General features: G+C 41.2%; 1 protein-coding gene across 2 annotated transcripts in view; it reads left to right on the plus strand.

Moving 5' to 3' along the window:
- COLEC10 (collectin subfamily member 10) overlaps positions 1 to 12,882 on the plus strand; it is a 74,569-nt gene extending 61,687 nt beyond the window's left edge. For both annotated transcript variants that reach the window (XM_075211409.1, XM_075211410.1), the window contains exons 5-7: positions 2,464 to 2,517; positions 4,260 to 4,355; positions 10,785 to 12,882. In XM_075211409.1, coding sequence (XP_075067510.1) covers positions 2,464 to 2,517; positions 4,260 to 4,355; positions 10,785 to 11,176 — 542 coding nt within the window. In that variant the 3' untranslated portion in view covers positions 11,177 to 12,882. The remainder of the gene's footprint in view (positions 1 to 2,463; positions 2,518 to 4,259; positions 4,356 to 10,784) is intronic.
- The last annotated feature ends 2,585 nt before the right edge of the window (positions 12,883 to 15,467 follow it).

Below are 15,467 nucleotides of genomic sequence, written 5' to 3' on the forward strand. Positions count from 1 at the left end.
TAAAGAAGCAGATATGGTGCTGATTATAGACTGAAAGAGAAGAGAGTTACAAATTGAAAGTCATTGACTAGTAGCTGACAGAGTGAGGGATGGATCACTATTAAAAATGAACTATATGATATAACTTATTTGAATACCTTATATTGATATATTGATAAGTAATTGAATAGTGAAGAGCTAATTGAAATAACCTTTATAATATAGCGTTTTAACCAAATAATAATCCAACAAAAGGTAAATGATTATGGATAGGATTAGTGATTAATAGACAGTTTATTGGACCTAGTTGGAAGACTAACTATCTAAAATACCTATTGGGTCAAAAAACAGGTGAACCGCTAAAAAAAAGGGTTAAAATACAATATAATGGCAAAATTTAGTTAAAACAAAACAATAACCATTACAAAAACAAATTTCAAATATCATTGACCACCTATAGTACCCAGTCCAATCACGTATGAGTATAGAAAAAACACACACATGTCGGTGAACTATGGGCGGCGAAAAAAAGGTTTGAAGTAAAGTGTGGAAAGCAAACAGGGCTTCTAGCCCGGAACTCACTGAACTCTCAGAGGCTGTTCATAATTCAGGTTTTCTGAGGGTAATTCAGGTTCTCAGAAATTTGTTGATGCCACTCACTCACACTATACTGTGAGTGGCTGATTAAAGGACAAGGTAACTCAGAAAAAATAAATCATCAGACAAGAAGCGAGATGAAAACAAATCAGTGCTTAGAACCCGAGAGGTACAGAGATTACTGGCTTAGAGCAGAAGGTGACTCCGTCTCTCCCTTTTCCATCTTTTCCTTCTCATTCCCACTTTTTATTCTCTGGTATTTATAGTTTGTTTACCATGTTTCATATACATATTAATGCACTTTTGTTTATGTACAGAAAATGTTATATAGAAATAGTTAAATATGCCATGGAGAACATGTAACACTTATGCTGTTGCACTATTATAAATGAACCACTAGATGGCAATGTAATCTAAGAAAAATTATTTTAGCTAATCATCCTATTTCTTTGCAATCTCGTCCTAGCTAAAGCTGCTTAGTAATAAATATTGAGAAATTTAATGCTATAGATTATATTCAATGAATGGAAACCAAGATAAGCAGAATAGCTATGCACATAGCTGCTCCAAATGCTGCTTATATGCCAAAAGGAACGATTCAGTTGGCAAAAAGCACAAACATTGGGTCATGCTGCTGGCTCCTGCTCTTCTGCCAGTCCAAGTGCAAGTTAAAAACACTGTAGTGAAAAGTGTTTGTTCCACCCAGAACTGCTATCTGATGCTCCCAAACCCCAGCCTCCCAAAACTCTCACGAAATCGCCACAATATAAGCAGAGCCGGATTTACACCTCATGGGGCCCTAGGCAAGATATTGGTTTGGGCCGCCCCCCCTTCACACACACAGTGGCCCCTCACACACACACAGTGGCCCCATACACACACACATAATACACGCACGCAGTGGCCCCTCACACACACACACACACATATAATACACGCACGCAGTGGCCCCTCACACACACAATACACGCACACAGTGGCCCCTCACACACACACATAATACACGCACACAGTGACCACACACACATAATACACGGACACAGTGGCCCCACACACACATAATACACGGACACAGTGGCCAGACAGAGACACACAGACAGAAACACACAGACAGAGACACAAACACACATAATACTACCCCACCCCTCCCCCAACTTACCTTTTTCCATCTAGGAGCTGTGGAGTCTTCATCCCCTCCACACATGGGACGGCACCTGTCATGTGATGCACGTCCCATGTGACACACAGCTGGCCACACAGAGGAGGGAGGGAGGAGACCAGCCACCACACTAGCCCCGTGTGGCCCCTCCCCCGACTCGTGGCCCTGAATATAAGCCATGGTCCATTCTACTAAAACTCCACCCACAGATGGACAGATTTGAGTAAGCCCCTCCCCTTTTGTGGACTGCAAATCGGAATGTCTTGCCAAAATTAGGACAGTTGGGAGGTATGCAAACCCTACACCCTATGCAGTCACCTACTAGTGGGGAAGTAGAGCGTATTACAAAGACACAGAGGACTAACCAGCAAATTACTGGACATGCCAGAAGCATAATATCATGTATAACTCGTAATAGGAAGGTATAAAACAAGTAACGTGAAGAACATACTGAAGGGTAAGTATGGCTGATTACAGCCAGGGCCTATGAGGAGTGCTGGAGAACAGTTATTAAGTCAATTTGTCTGGTTACTGACATAAAAATAACGTATTATTTAATGAGTGTGTGTGACAAGGATACAATAAAGTCCCCATCTGAAACGTTGCAAATGCCTGATTAATCTACATGGCCGTGCCTGATATTTCAATGGGAAGTTTAGTAAAATATTGATCATAGTTACACTTGCATACAATATAGTAAGTGGAAACATTTTGGACATTTATTCCAGGTGACAGGGGTTATAAAGGCTTGGCCGGACTTCCAGGAGGGAAAGGGAGAACAGGTACAGTACCCAGTTATCTAACACTAAGATCACACAATGTTATTTCTCCCTCACGCTCAATGTTTTGTCACATTTACTGATAGTGTTGTCAAATGTTGTCTATCGTTCATAGAGTTTGTGGCAGGTTGGTTGAGCAAATATGATTGTTAGGCTCTTATAGACAAGAAAACCTTTTATTGTTGCAACACTGATTGTTGATGGTACATGACCTTATATTTCAACGATTAAACTTTTTTAATAGTAGTATTAATTTAGCCCCATCTCATTATCATCATTATCAACATTTATTTACATAGCGCCAGTAGATTCTATAGCACTTTACAATTGGGAGCAAACAGTAATAAAACAATACTGGGTAATACATGTAGACAGAGAGGTAAGAGGGCCCTGCTCGCAAGCTTACAATCTAAGGGACAATGGTTTGATACACAAGGGTAAGTGCTACATCATACTGAATATTGTCCAGCTAGAATGCAAAGTAGTGAGTGGGCTGTATGCTCACTTACACAAATATGTTGGTCAGGGGGTTGTTGTCTTGTGTTAACTGTGTAGAGGGTGGCAATAGGGTAACCTAGGGAGATTAAGAGGGTGGTAGAGGAATACTATAAGCTTGTCTGAAGAGGTCCATTTTCAGAGAACGCTTGAAGGTTTGAAGGCTAGAGGAAAGTCTTGTGGTGTGAGGGAGTGAATTCCACAATGTGGGTGCAGCCCGAAAAATGTTCTGTAACCGAGAATGGGAGGAAGTGATGAGAGTAGAAGAGAGACGCATGTTAAGCCATTATAGATATCATACTTGTAGGTTCCTTACCATCCCTGACACTCTATTTGCTTTACCACTAACAATCTAGAGATCCAGTAATAGTGTCATGAACAGTTAAGTTCCTGGCATCCTGATTACCAGAAGACAGTGATAAAGTGATTGGTTATGTGTTATTTCTGTGCTTATAACACACTTATTTTAATTTCCAGGAGACTTTGGTCTTCTTTGTTTTGGTTAGAAGGACATTTCATTGAACAGTTATAGTATAGCGGTTCTTTATAGATGTCACTCACCCAAATGAACCTAGGGCGGGGGGGGGGGGTGTTATGGGGGCCCTCTGATCTCCAGGCCAGTGTCGGCCGCCAACCCAGCACTGGCAGAGATTCCGCGACTGATCTTAGGTGTTGGATCTAATAAAAGCATCAGGTATTATTAGATCCATCGTGGATCTATTAGCGAGGTTTTGCATTAAACTACACTGGTCTGTCTTCTGAGTAGGTGTCTTTAGTGATTGAATATGGGGACAGGACCAGAAATGGTCCAATAGGATCCAGCGATGGCCCCATAGTACACAGCTTCCTTGATGTCCACAAATACCAAACCACATGACTGGAGCCCTCAGGAGAAGAAGGTGAATGATTGGACTGGAATTAAGGTGTCGATACGTAAAACAGTGAAATGCCACATATAGGTAGATTTATCAAACCTTCTGAAAAGGAAAAGTGGAAGAATTGCCCATAGCAACCAGTCATATTCTAGTTATCATTTATCTAATATATTCTTGAAATCACAGCTAGAACCTGATTGGTTGCTATAGGCAACGCCTCCACTTTTCCTATTAGGAAGTTTTAGTAAATCTACCCCTAAGTGTCTTTCTGATAAACAATCCAGTGAAAAAACAAAATAATATTTTTTTTAGATACTCTTTTATCTGCTTCTTGTTTTGTTGTTCATCATATACTGATCTTGTTGTTATACTTAGGCAGTTTCTGCGATTGTGGCAGATACCGGAGAGCTGTTCTAGGACTAGAAGGGAAAGTCAGCCAGCTCAAATCCTCTTTAAAGTTTTTAAAAAATGGTGAGTAACCCTAATTAACACTTTAAAATCCAAAATTGGTCTTCCTTCGATGACTTTAAGTAAAAACTCTTGGGGTGGCATTTTTAAGTTAATAAGTGGGCATATAATGGTCCATACGGTTCAACTGTTGTGTTTACATGTGTCTATCAGAACAGTTTAATTTTACTAATGTGAAAAAAGAGAGGGGCTACTTATTTGTGAGCGGGAGCAAGGAGGATTGTGTGTGATTGGATCAAGAGCATTGGCTGGATGGGTGAGGAGCTAAGAATAATTTGTATATTGATCAGTGTATTTCACAATCCAGTACTTACCTGAGACTGCGTGATGTATGTGTGTGACAAAGGGTTAATCTAATTTGTATAGTGATCAGTGTGTGTCACAATCCAGTACTTACCTGAGCCTGCGTGATTATGTGTGTGACAAAGGGTTAATCAAAAACAACCACCTGGTTTGTTTAAAATTATTAAAACTTTCCCTGTCTATGCCACACACTAACTTGTCCTTACCAGTTATGCCATCACCAAGGTTTTTTTGTGGAAGGCTGACACTCAGGAAGCCTTCAGTTCTCCCTTAAACTAATCTATCCTAATTTACTTTGATCAGAGTTATCATAAGCCAAAATGATCTCCCCTGTTTCAACTATGTAGCTTTTTAAAACCAAACTGTCTGACACGTAAATTCATAAGAACACAGAAACCTGAACTTAATAAGTGTAATTTAATATGGCTAGTTTTATATGACTAGTAATTAGATGGCATATTACAATGTGTAGGATGTCAGTGTGACCTGTGTATACTGATCAGTGTGTATCGGGTTAATTATTTTGTGATATCATTGTTCGCAATGTGTTTTATAATAATATAATGTAACACCCCCTAACTCCAACACTTTTGGGGGGGTGTTGCGGATTATATATTATATATTGAAATGAAGCATGCGGAGCATTTATTATACTTACATATATGATGTGTATATATAGTTGATGGAAGTGCAGTGGCGCACGCAGAGGGGGTTTCTGAGTCTCTAGAAACCCCCCCTGCGCTAACCAAGTGGCCACTGTCCTATACAGAAGCCGCGGCGCTGTCAAAAAAGCGTCCGCGGCGGTGCTGTAGTGTATACAGCACCGCCGTGGACGCTTCTTAGACAGCGCCGCGGCTGCTGTATAGGACAGAGCTGAAGAAACGAAACCCCCCCCCGACAATCCTCCGTGCGTGGGGGGTATACAGTGGTTGGGTGGTATGACATACCGCCACGTCTCCTACTGCTTTCATTGTACAATTTCCATTCACTCACATTTTCCATTTCGCTACTTCTAAATTTCCACTTCCAAACCAATATCTCGCCTACGGGCCTCGTGGGGTCTTTCTCTGTAGATGCTGCCGTCTCGGTGCTCAGATCTCTGTATTCAAATTTTTTTTATTTTGGCTGCAGTTTTGCACTGTCATAATTTACCTCCTGTGCTAGCTGGTCTGTCTCTTCTCTGTCACAAACACCATATAGATCAGTAACAGAACGGTGAGAGTGACTTTAGTGTATCATTAGATCTTATGCATCATCATCAGTTATTTATATAGCGCCACTAATTCCGCAGCGCTGTACAGAGAACTCATTCACATCAGTCCCTGCCTCATTGGAGCTCTAAATTCCCTAACACACACACACGCAGACAGAGAGTGAGAGAGACTAGGGTCAATTTTGTTAGTAGCCAATTAACCTACCAGTATGTTTTTGGAGTGTGGGAGGAAACCGGAGCACCCGGTGGAAACCCACGGAAACACAGGGAGAACATACACAGATAAGGCCATGGTTGCGAATTGAACTCATGACCCCAGTGCTGTGAGACAGAAGTGCTAACCACTGAGCCACTGTGCTGCATCCTGTCCTAATATTGTCTTATCTGCATGTACAATTCTTCCACCGTCATCTAATGTAACCTACTGGCCGCTTCCAAACCTCTGATACAGTGATCTGGGTGTAATGGCCTAAACTGCAAAGAGTTTGTTACTTTTGTTACTCGTATAACTTACTACCCAGTCATTATGGACTATTTTGGAACATTGTATTATAAATGCAGCCTTTTGTGGGCACGTACTTCAATAATGATACAGTTGTTACAATTAAAATTTCTGGGAAGAGTAAAATTATATACTAAGACCAAGCGTCACCATAAAAATACAGAAACATAAATCTTGTACTTTAATGGTCTCAATAAACTATTTGCAGGTTCCGACCTGAGTGTTATTTAACAGCTGGAAAAAAGAAATAAATCAAGATAGCAAAAATATTTAACTGCATCTAGTAATGTGCAGCTAATGACCAATGATTCTCCGCAGTGGGGTTATTCATTATGCAAGTGTGCGATACATCTGATATACGAGGGCCACGCCCACAGCACGCCTCCTTTCTGGAATTTGGAACAGACTCAGTAAAAATGTTCTGCGTTTTATGGGTTTGAAGGTGTGGTTCTGGAAGGTGTACAACAAGCCCCAGTGACCGTATAGACTGAGGCTTGGTTTCCATCATCTCTAGTAAAAACGAGTCATTTTTCAAAAATAAAAATGGACAGGCCTCTCAACCTCTGCACAAGGAATGACTCCTAAATTTGCCTCCATAGGCAAACCGAAGGGGGTTTCCTAGTGCCTGGACACTCCCCTCCAAGCCTGGGGCACTGTATAATTGAGCTGGCTGGACCCTGCTCCCGCTTCACAAGCTCTGCTTGAAAAGGGAGAGTAGTGCACCTAACAGTAGTGCACGCAGCATTGCCCATGTATATTATGGGGATAGGAAGAGTCGGAGAGCAGCCAAGTACTGTCTAAAAATATAGCCACGCCCCCATGCATGCAGGCCACGCCCACTGGCAGCGTGGTGTGGAAACCCCTCTCTATAAATCCTGTGTTTGCCCCTGGCCTCCTCAAGCATCTTATTTAAATATTCCTGTCCAACAGAAAATAAATCATCTTTGCGAGTTGCCCAACTAGACCCCAAACTGGGGCTTCCTCTAGCTGACGTCAGGGGTTTGATCTGAGAAGCGCAATCCGCTGAACTTAGTGCCTGGAACCCCCCTTTGAAGCCTGGGGCACTGTATAATTGAGGTGGCTGGACCCTGTCCCCACTTCACACGGCTCTGCTACGCCCCCATGCATGCTGGTCACGCCCACTGGTGGCGTGGTGTGGAAACCCCCTTCTACAAATCCTGCGTTTGCCCCTGCAGGGGGCAATTAAAGAGGAGTGGAGGCTTTGGAGTGACTGAGAGCTTCAGAAGAGGATATCGCACCCCCACAATGTAACACAACCACACTCCCAATATGATGTTGGCATGCCCCCGTTTCGGAGGGGAGAGCTTGTGTCCCGATTCCCAAAAATTAAATATTGGGGTATGCCAAAGTGGAGTTTTCCTCTAAGTAACTATTTTATTTCAGGCAAAGATTGAAATTCTCCCTTAAGCAGAAGAAAAATGTTTCTATTAAATAGCACATTACTGTATACCCAGGAGTCACCCCCCACACTCCACTCCCCACGTGACACTTCTAAATAGTGTGAGATGGAATTTCAGGGACCCCCTGCCTGGTTTACAGCTTGGGCCCAAGGTAGCCTTCATCCACATTGACGTAAAAGCTTGTTGTCTATTTTCATCATCATTATCATTTATTTTATATAGCGCCACTAATTCCGCAGCGCTGTACAGAGAACTCACTCACATCAGTCCCTGCCCCATTGGAACTTACAGTCTAAATTCCCTATTATTTTCCTCTTTTAGTTAGCCATTTACAGGTTCTAATCCATGCCAGTTTTATCTTTTTGGTATTTAATTTGAGGACAAAAGTACCAGTCATTTACTGGGTGACTTGGTACAACGCAGTGTTCTGCAATAGAACATGATTGGAATTGTACTCTGCTATGGTACAAAAACATGTATAAACATACAGTACAATACCTTTTTCTGGATCAAGTTAAATTATTAAGATGACCATAAAATATATTTTGCTGTAAGGATAACTACCCCAAAATTGAGAACACATTTATTTATTTAAATCATTTAGTTGCGTAGATTAATTTATTTTCACAATTGGAATAATTACACAATTCCCCCTAGAAAAATATGATATAGCTTATTTAGTAACATTCCATTTAGGTGCAAATTTTGCATTGAACAGCAGCAACTAATCAATATTTAGCTTTTATCTGTCTAGTACAATTTAGATAATGAAAACAAGCGTCTGATTGGTTGCTGTGGTCTAGTTCATATTTTGCACCTAGATGAAATGTTAGTATACGAGCACTATGGATACGCTTACAAAGTGAGCTCCTTTCCCTCACGCTAGTTCTACTGTCTTGTCTCAAGTGATGGTACCTGGCCCCGCCCACTGTGGGAGGGGAGATGTGAAACGAATGGGGTAGAAATCAGGAGTCACATAGAGCTGTGGATTTGTGTCAATCTGGGTAATTTATGGAAAATGTATAGTAGATGTACAGAGATATTTGGTAATTGTTAGAATAAAGTCATTGACCACAGAGGTTTCTTTCAGGGTTGCTGGGAGGGGAGGGGGGATGCAAAGTACTTGGGCCTCCCATGGGGGCCCGGCGATGGTGGGTGAAGATGGGATCTCAATCTCCATCAGAGCCGGATTGTGGGCAGGGGTTCTGTTGCTGATATATGCAAGATTAAAAGGAACAAGATGGCGCTATTGGTACACTATAAAGCACAAGTCCATAAAGAGTCTCATATAAAAAAGTCAATGCTGATGAGGTTTTCCACGTTATTTCCAATTCACTTGTTTCTCATATCAGTCCATGGAATATAAAACGAAAAAAAACTGTAGGTAGCCCTTGAGGACTGAACTTGGACACCTCTGTTCTAGATCATGAAGCCCTGCCCGTTTTTGGCAGCAGAAATCAGAACTGTTAGTATACATCCACTCGTATGGACTTTATTGCAGGAGAACCCAGACCATTTTCTGCTTTACAATAGTATCGGCCTCCTTGGTGTCTCTGGATGTTTGAGATCCTCAGGGTCTCATTGAAGACACTCGAGTCTTGGTATCTGTCGGATGCACTTCCGGCTGTTTTGGTCCACCTGATCTGTGGCCTTGGGTGTCCTGTCACTAGACAAGTCAGCTCTAGCGTCTCGCCTTCCCGTATTGTGTACACCCATTCCGAATACCTCTCTTCCTCAATATTACAGGCCAAGCCCGAGTGGATAATCCTAACAGTGGGTGGAGATGTTTTGGAAAGCCCCTTCCTCACAGCAAACAGACCAGGTGTGTTTGTTAATGCAAAAAAAAAAAAAGCCAGAGTACAGAGATATTTGGTAATTGTTAGAATAAAGTCATTGACCACAGAGGTTTCTTTCAGGGTTGCCGGGAGGGGAGGGGGGATGCAAAGTACTTGGGCCTCCCATGGGGGCCCGGCGATGGTGGGTGAAGATGGGATCTCAATCTCCATCAGAGCCGGATTGTGGGCAGGGGTTCTGTAGCTTCCTATTGGTTCATGCGATCACCCCCAGGGGCAAACGCAGAATTTGTAGAGAGGGGTTTCCACGCTGCGTAGCGGGTGGGCGTTACCAGCATGCATGGGGCGTGGCTATAGTTTTAGACAGTGCTTGGCTGCTCTCCAACTCTTCCTATCCATATCATATACACAGGCAATTCCTATCCCCATCATATACACTGGGAAAGCCACCTCAAGCATACAGTGCCCCATGCTGGGAGGGGGTTTTCCGGACACTAGGAAACCCCCCCTCAGCTTGCCTATGACCCCCAACCCCAGCATACACATCCTGTTTGGTAGTAGGGTCACTATGACTCACCCCCCAGTCTAAAATTTTCCAGTCCTCCCCTGAGGGTCATGTTCTATAGTGTGCTGCATGTGCAGCACCAGCTTTCGTAGAACGTAAAGGGGGATTACATAAGAATCAGTGGCACCAGGGTTTGCATCTGCTCTCACTGGCCCTGGTTGCTTCTAAAATACCTTCCAACATTTAGAATCAGACGAAACATTGGAACAAAATAAGCCCCTCCCCCAGCTCCACCTAAACTCTGCCCACAAATTATAAAATGTATGTAAAACTTCACTCACTCTGTGTTAAACCCCACCCCTTCTGCAGCCCGCCAATCAGGATGCCCCGCCAAAATCAGAAGAGTCGGGAGGTTTCTTTCCAGTATAAGAGAAGTGGAGATCATTGGAATAAGCACAAAATGTTTTTTATAAAGTAGTTCATTGTTCATGATAGCGTTGCATGTATGTGTTGTAAAATATTATTACAAAAATAATTGCAGAGAGCGGCCATTAACTCTAATTTTAATACGTCAGCTAGGTTACCTCCTCAGAGATTGCATTAAAGTTCTTTAAATGAAGAAAGAAAATGTGTAATGTGTCAATTGAGTATACAGCTATATATAATGACATTTATTGTTGTGCCTTTCTAACAAGTGATTGCCGGCATCCGGGAAACAGAGGAGAAGTTCTATTACATCGTAAAGGAAGAACGCAATTATAGGGATGCGCTGACTCAGTGTCGGATCAGAGGGGGCACACTGGCAATGCCCAAGGACCAAAGCACCAACTCACTGATTGCTGAATACATCTCAAGCATGGGTTTAATGAGGGTCTTCATCGGCGTCAACGACATTGAGAAAGAGAAGCAGTTCCAGTACGCAGACAACACCCTGCTGCAGAATTACAGCAGCTGGAGAATCGGGGAGCCTAATGACGGGTCGGGATATGAAGACTGTGTGGAAATGCTCAGTACGGGGGCCTGGAATGACGTTGACTGTCAGCTCACTATTTACTTTGTTTGCGAGTTTATAAAAAAGGCCAAATAATGAAGATTTACTATTCCCAGGAGTCACTATTGTAACTTTTGCATTATTTCTAGAGTATGTGAATATTTACTCCACATGTAATTACAACCGTCTAATGTATTTAGAACATACAGTATATAATCCATAAGGCACCAGAGTGTGTAGTTAAGGAAGGTCTTTAAATTATTGCATCCCCTCCCTAATTAATTGATTTCCTCACTGTCACACGAAGAGGCATTAATAAGAGTAAGGGGTATATTTACTAAACTGCGGGTTTGAAAAAGTGGAGATGTTGCCTATAGCAACCAATCAGAGTCTAGCTGTCATTTTGTAGAATGTACTAACTATATGATAACTAGAATCTGATTGGTTGCTATAGGCACCATCTCCACTTTTTCAAACCCGCCGTTTAGTAAATCTAGCCCTAAGTGTTTCTCTAAGTGTTGATAATCCTCTTATGATACTTGGGCTTGAGTCATTAAGGTACACATACTGAACGCAGCGTGAGTCATTAAGGTACAAATATCGAGCGCAGCGTGCCTTTGCTCTTTAAACCGCAATTAAATTTGTTTACTCTGCTGTACTAGACCAGACAGTGGAGGATACGTACAATACCTATGTGGAATATAAAATCTCAATATTTATTAGTCATTTATGATTACACATGGAAAATATATCTTTTATTAATTTTTAAATTTTTGTTCTTGAAAAACATTTATTAGGTTGTACTTAAGGTCTACTGTACATAACAGACATGTATACAGTTGCTCCTGATTGCAAACACATGTTATAGCATGAACACGATACTAACATAACTAGGACTCAGGACTTAGACTAGACCTCTAGCTGGAGCAAGAGATACAGCAGAAAACCCGCGTACTTCTGTGTGCGCACGAGTCTGACTTGGACGCCCCTACTGTACACTGCCTACATGCATCCGCCCAATCCACACCCTGTTCCCTCCCCAAAATCATAGGCTGTAGTAAGTGTCGTTTGTGCTCGAAGCTGACTTGGACGTGGCTCCGTTCTGTTGCGTATCGTCTGCTTCTGCGCATGCGCAGAGTGATTTTGCGAACAATACGCACAAGACCAGCAGAAATGTCCCTAAATGACTCAGGCCCTCGTAGTATAAATTATACAAGTATGCTGTTTTTGGTGTTGTAGAACACATTATTTTACAATATGATATAGAGTCCAAGAAATAAAAATAAATACTAATGGAATTAATAGATCACCTATAAACAATATAGATAATTTACCATAGTTTATGAAAATATAAACTTCTCTTTCACAGTTGCAACACAGAAACATATAATGCACCGGTAGTGCTAATATATGTATAAAAGTCTAGTAAATAATATCTGTATAAACAGTGACGTCATCGCTTATAACCGGCTAGTTCTGATGTCATCACTGCATTATGAAAACGCTGCATTATAAGGAAAAACGCAATGCCTACTGTAAGATGTTATGGGTATTAGAAATCACCACTTAGCTTAGATCTGTGACTTTATTAAAGACCAAGCCTGCAGCCTGCAGTCTCTGTATGGTGACTTCTAATATCCTTATAACTTACTGTAAGGGGCGCATTACGCAATATGCAATGTCTACACAATGGCTCATCTAGTCTTCTCATTTCACTTAGAAAATGTCACGTACTTATGGTTCATTACCAGGGGCCTGATTCATTAAGGATCTTAACTTGAGAATCTTCTTATTTAAGTCTCCTGGACAAAACCATGTCACACTGCAAGGGGTGCAAATTAGTATTCTGTTTTGCACATAAGTTAAGTACTGACTGTTTTTTCATGTACACAAATATCAACTTTAAATTTCAGTGTACAAATAAGCTATCAAGTATTTGTGTGCTACATGAAAAACAGTCAGTATTTAACTTATGTGCAAAACAGAATACTAATTTGCACCCCTTGCATTGTAACATGGTTTTGTCCAGGAGACTGAAATAAGAAGATTCTCAAGTTAAGATCCTTAATGAATCAGGCCCTAGGTCATCATTACCTTACCACAACAGACTGTCACATACCTCATAACATTTGGCGGTCCGAAAGAGGGACACATAAGCCACGCCCCTGCCACCGCCCATGAACTTCCGGTCGCGCATGCACAGAAGTTGCTTTTGGCCACGTCTTGCCTCACTTCTTCCTAGACCACCGGGGAAACTGGCTGCTATATCCCAGTATCGGAGCGTGCGGTTCGATACTGGGACAAATTGTAAGTCAGGCGGAACAGCAGGACAGTCCACTGAAATCAGGACTGTTCCGCTGGAACCGGGACACTTGGGAGGTATGCTGTCATCTTGAGTAACTGGGAAGATGCAACGTGATTATTGGTAAAGTTGTATTTAATGCCAGAAGGTTTTTTAAGACGTTATGTAAGGTCTAGAAATCTAGACTAAGCATGTAGAAACAGGTAGTGCTTAATAAACATGATCCCAGTGACAGCCTCATTATTCTTCTTTTCACATTGGAAGCAAACCATCCCCTAACGCAGGCCTGGCCAATCTGTGGCTCTCCTGGTGTTGTGAAACTACATGCCCCAGCATGCCCTGCAGCTGTAGTCTGGCTTTCACCTGGCAATGCATGCTGGGGCTTGTAGTTTCCCAACACCTGGAGAGCCACAGGTTGACCAGGCAATCTGGGAGCATCACCCTTAAAAAATTTCAGAGATTGCCATTGCTTTGCTCCTGCAGTGTCAGTAAGGCAGTGGGGAATATTGAGGGGTAGATTTACTAATACTTCGAAAAAGGAATGATGAGGATGATGATGACAATAACTGATGATGATGATGATGATGATGATGACTGATGATGATGATAACAATGATGACTGATGATGATGACTGATGATGATGACGATGACTGATGATGATAACAATGATGACTGATGATGATGATGATGACTGATGATGATGACTGATGACAGCTGATGATGATAACAATTATGACTGATGAGGAGGACGATGTCTGATGAGGATGATGATGACAATAACTGATGATGATGACTGATGATGATGATAACAATGATGACTGATGATGATGACTGATGATGACTGATGATGATGACGATGACTGATGATGATGACTGATGACAGCTGATGATGATAACAATGATAACTGATGAGGAGGACGATGTCTGATGAGGATGATGATGACAATAACTGGTGATGATGACTGATGATGGCGATGATGACTGATGATGGCGATGATGACTGATGATGATGACTGATGGCGATGATGACTGACGATGATGACTGATGATGATGACGATGACTGATGATGATGAGGATGATGATGACAATAACTGATGATGATGACGATGACTGATGATGATGACTGATGATGATGATGATGACTGATGATGACAATCACCACCACTGACTATATGCTCTGATTGGATGATTCTTAATTGACCTCTCCAACCTAATTCATTAGTGTGGCTGCTACATTATATGGACTCAAAGTTGTCTATTCGCATTCGTATTTCCATTTGGACTGTTGTAGGAAAGAAGATTCATGTTTGCATTTTAAAGGGGAAAATAACAGATGTTTGTATTTAATTTCACTTCATTTAATTGAAATTCATTTGTATTTGTTTAATTATATTTTACAATGTAAATGTAACTTTCGCATCTATTAATTCAGACAATATGACACTTCATTACATTATTATATTGTATACAAGTAGGGTAATGTGACTGTAGCTTTGACTACTACATTCAGATGCTGTTACAAATGTGTTAAATTTGTGTTTTTTAAACACTCATGTGTGACAAAACAGGAAGTCATCTTGTTAAAGCCCAAAATCTAATGCATATGTATATGTAAGTGATACTTAACTGCATCTCAATGCTTTTACATTGCACTCTCATTGAGATGCATGTAGTTATCAACTGGTTATCAATAGTCATCAGACACAGTAACATGGAGCAAGCATTCAAAAAATGCACCGCAATGCAAGCTGAACGGAAGTAAAAATGCAAATGTCACATACAGTAAAATGTGTTTAATTTGCATTAAACCATCCTAAACATGGAATTTTAAAGCCAGTGTATACGTAGACTTAGGAAATGATAATAAACACAAATTGAGTTTTGATTGTAAAAATATCAAATAACATAATAATAATAATAATAATAATAATAATAATAATAATAACAGCAAGCAGAGAATTACCTCCTTACAAGATAAAACTAAGGAGAAAGATTGAGAAGATATCAGGCCAGTCTGAAGCTGACGCTGATGATGAATTAAAGAAAAATCAGTTGAATGAATTCTATTATCAGAAGATTGTTG

The sequence above is a fragment of the Mixophyes fleayi genome, chromosome 5 (assembly GCF_038048845.1).
Source record: "Mixophyes fleayi isolate aMixFle1 chromosome 5, aMixFle1.hap1, whole genome shotgun sequence".
In the NCBI taxonomy this organism is placed as follows: Eukaryota; Metazoa; Chordata; class Amphibia; order Anura; family Limnodynastidae; genus Mixophyes; species Mixophyes fleayi.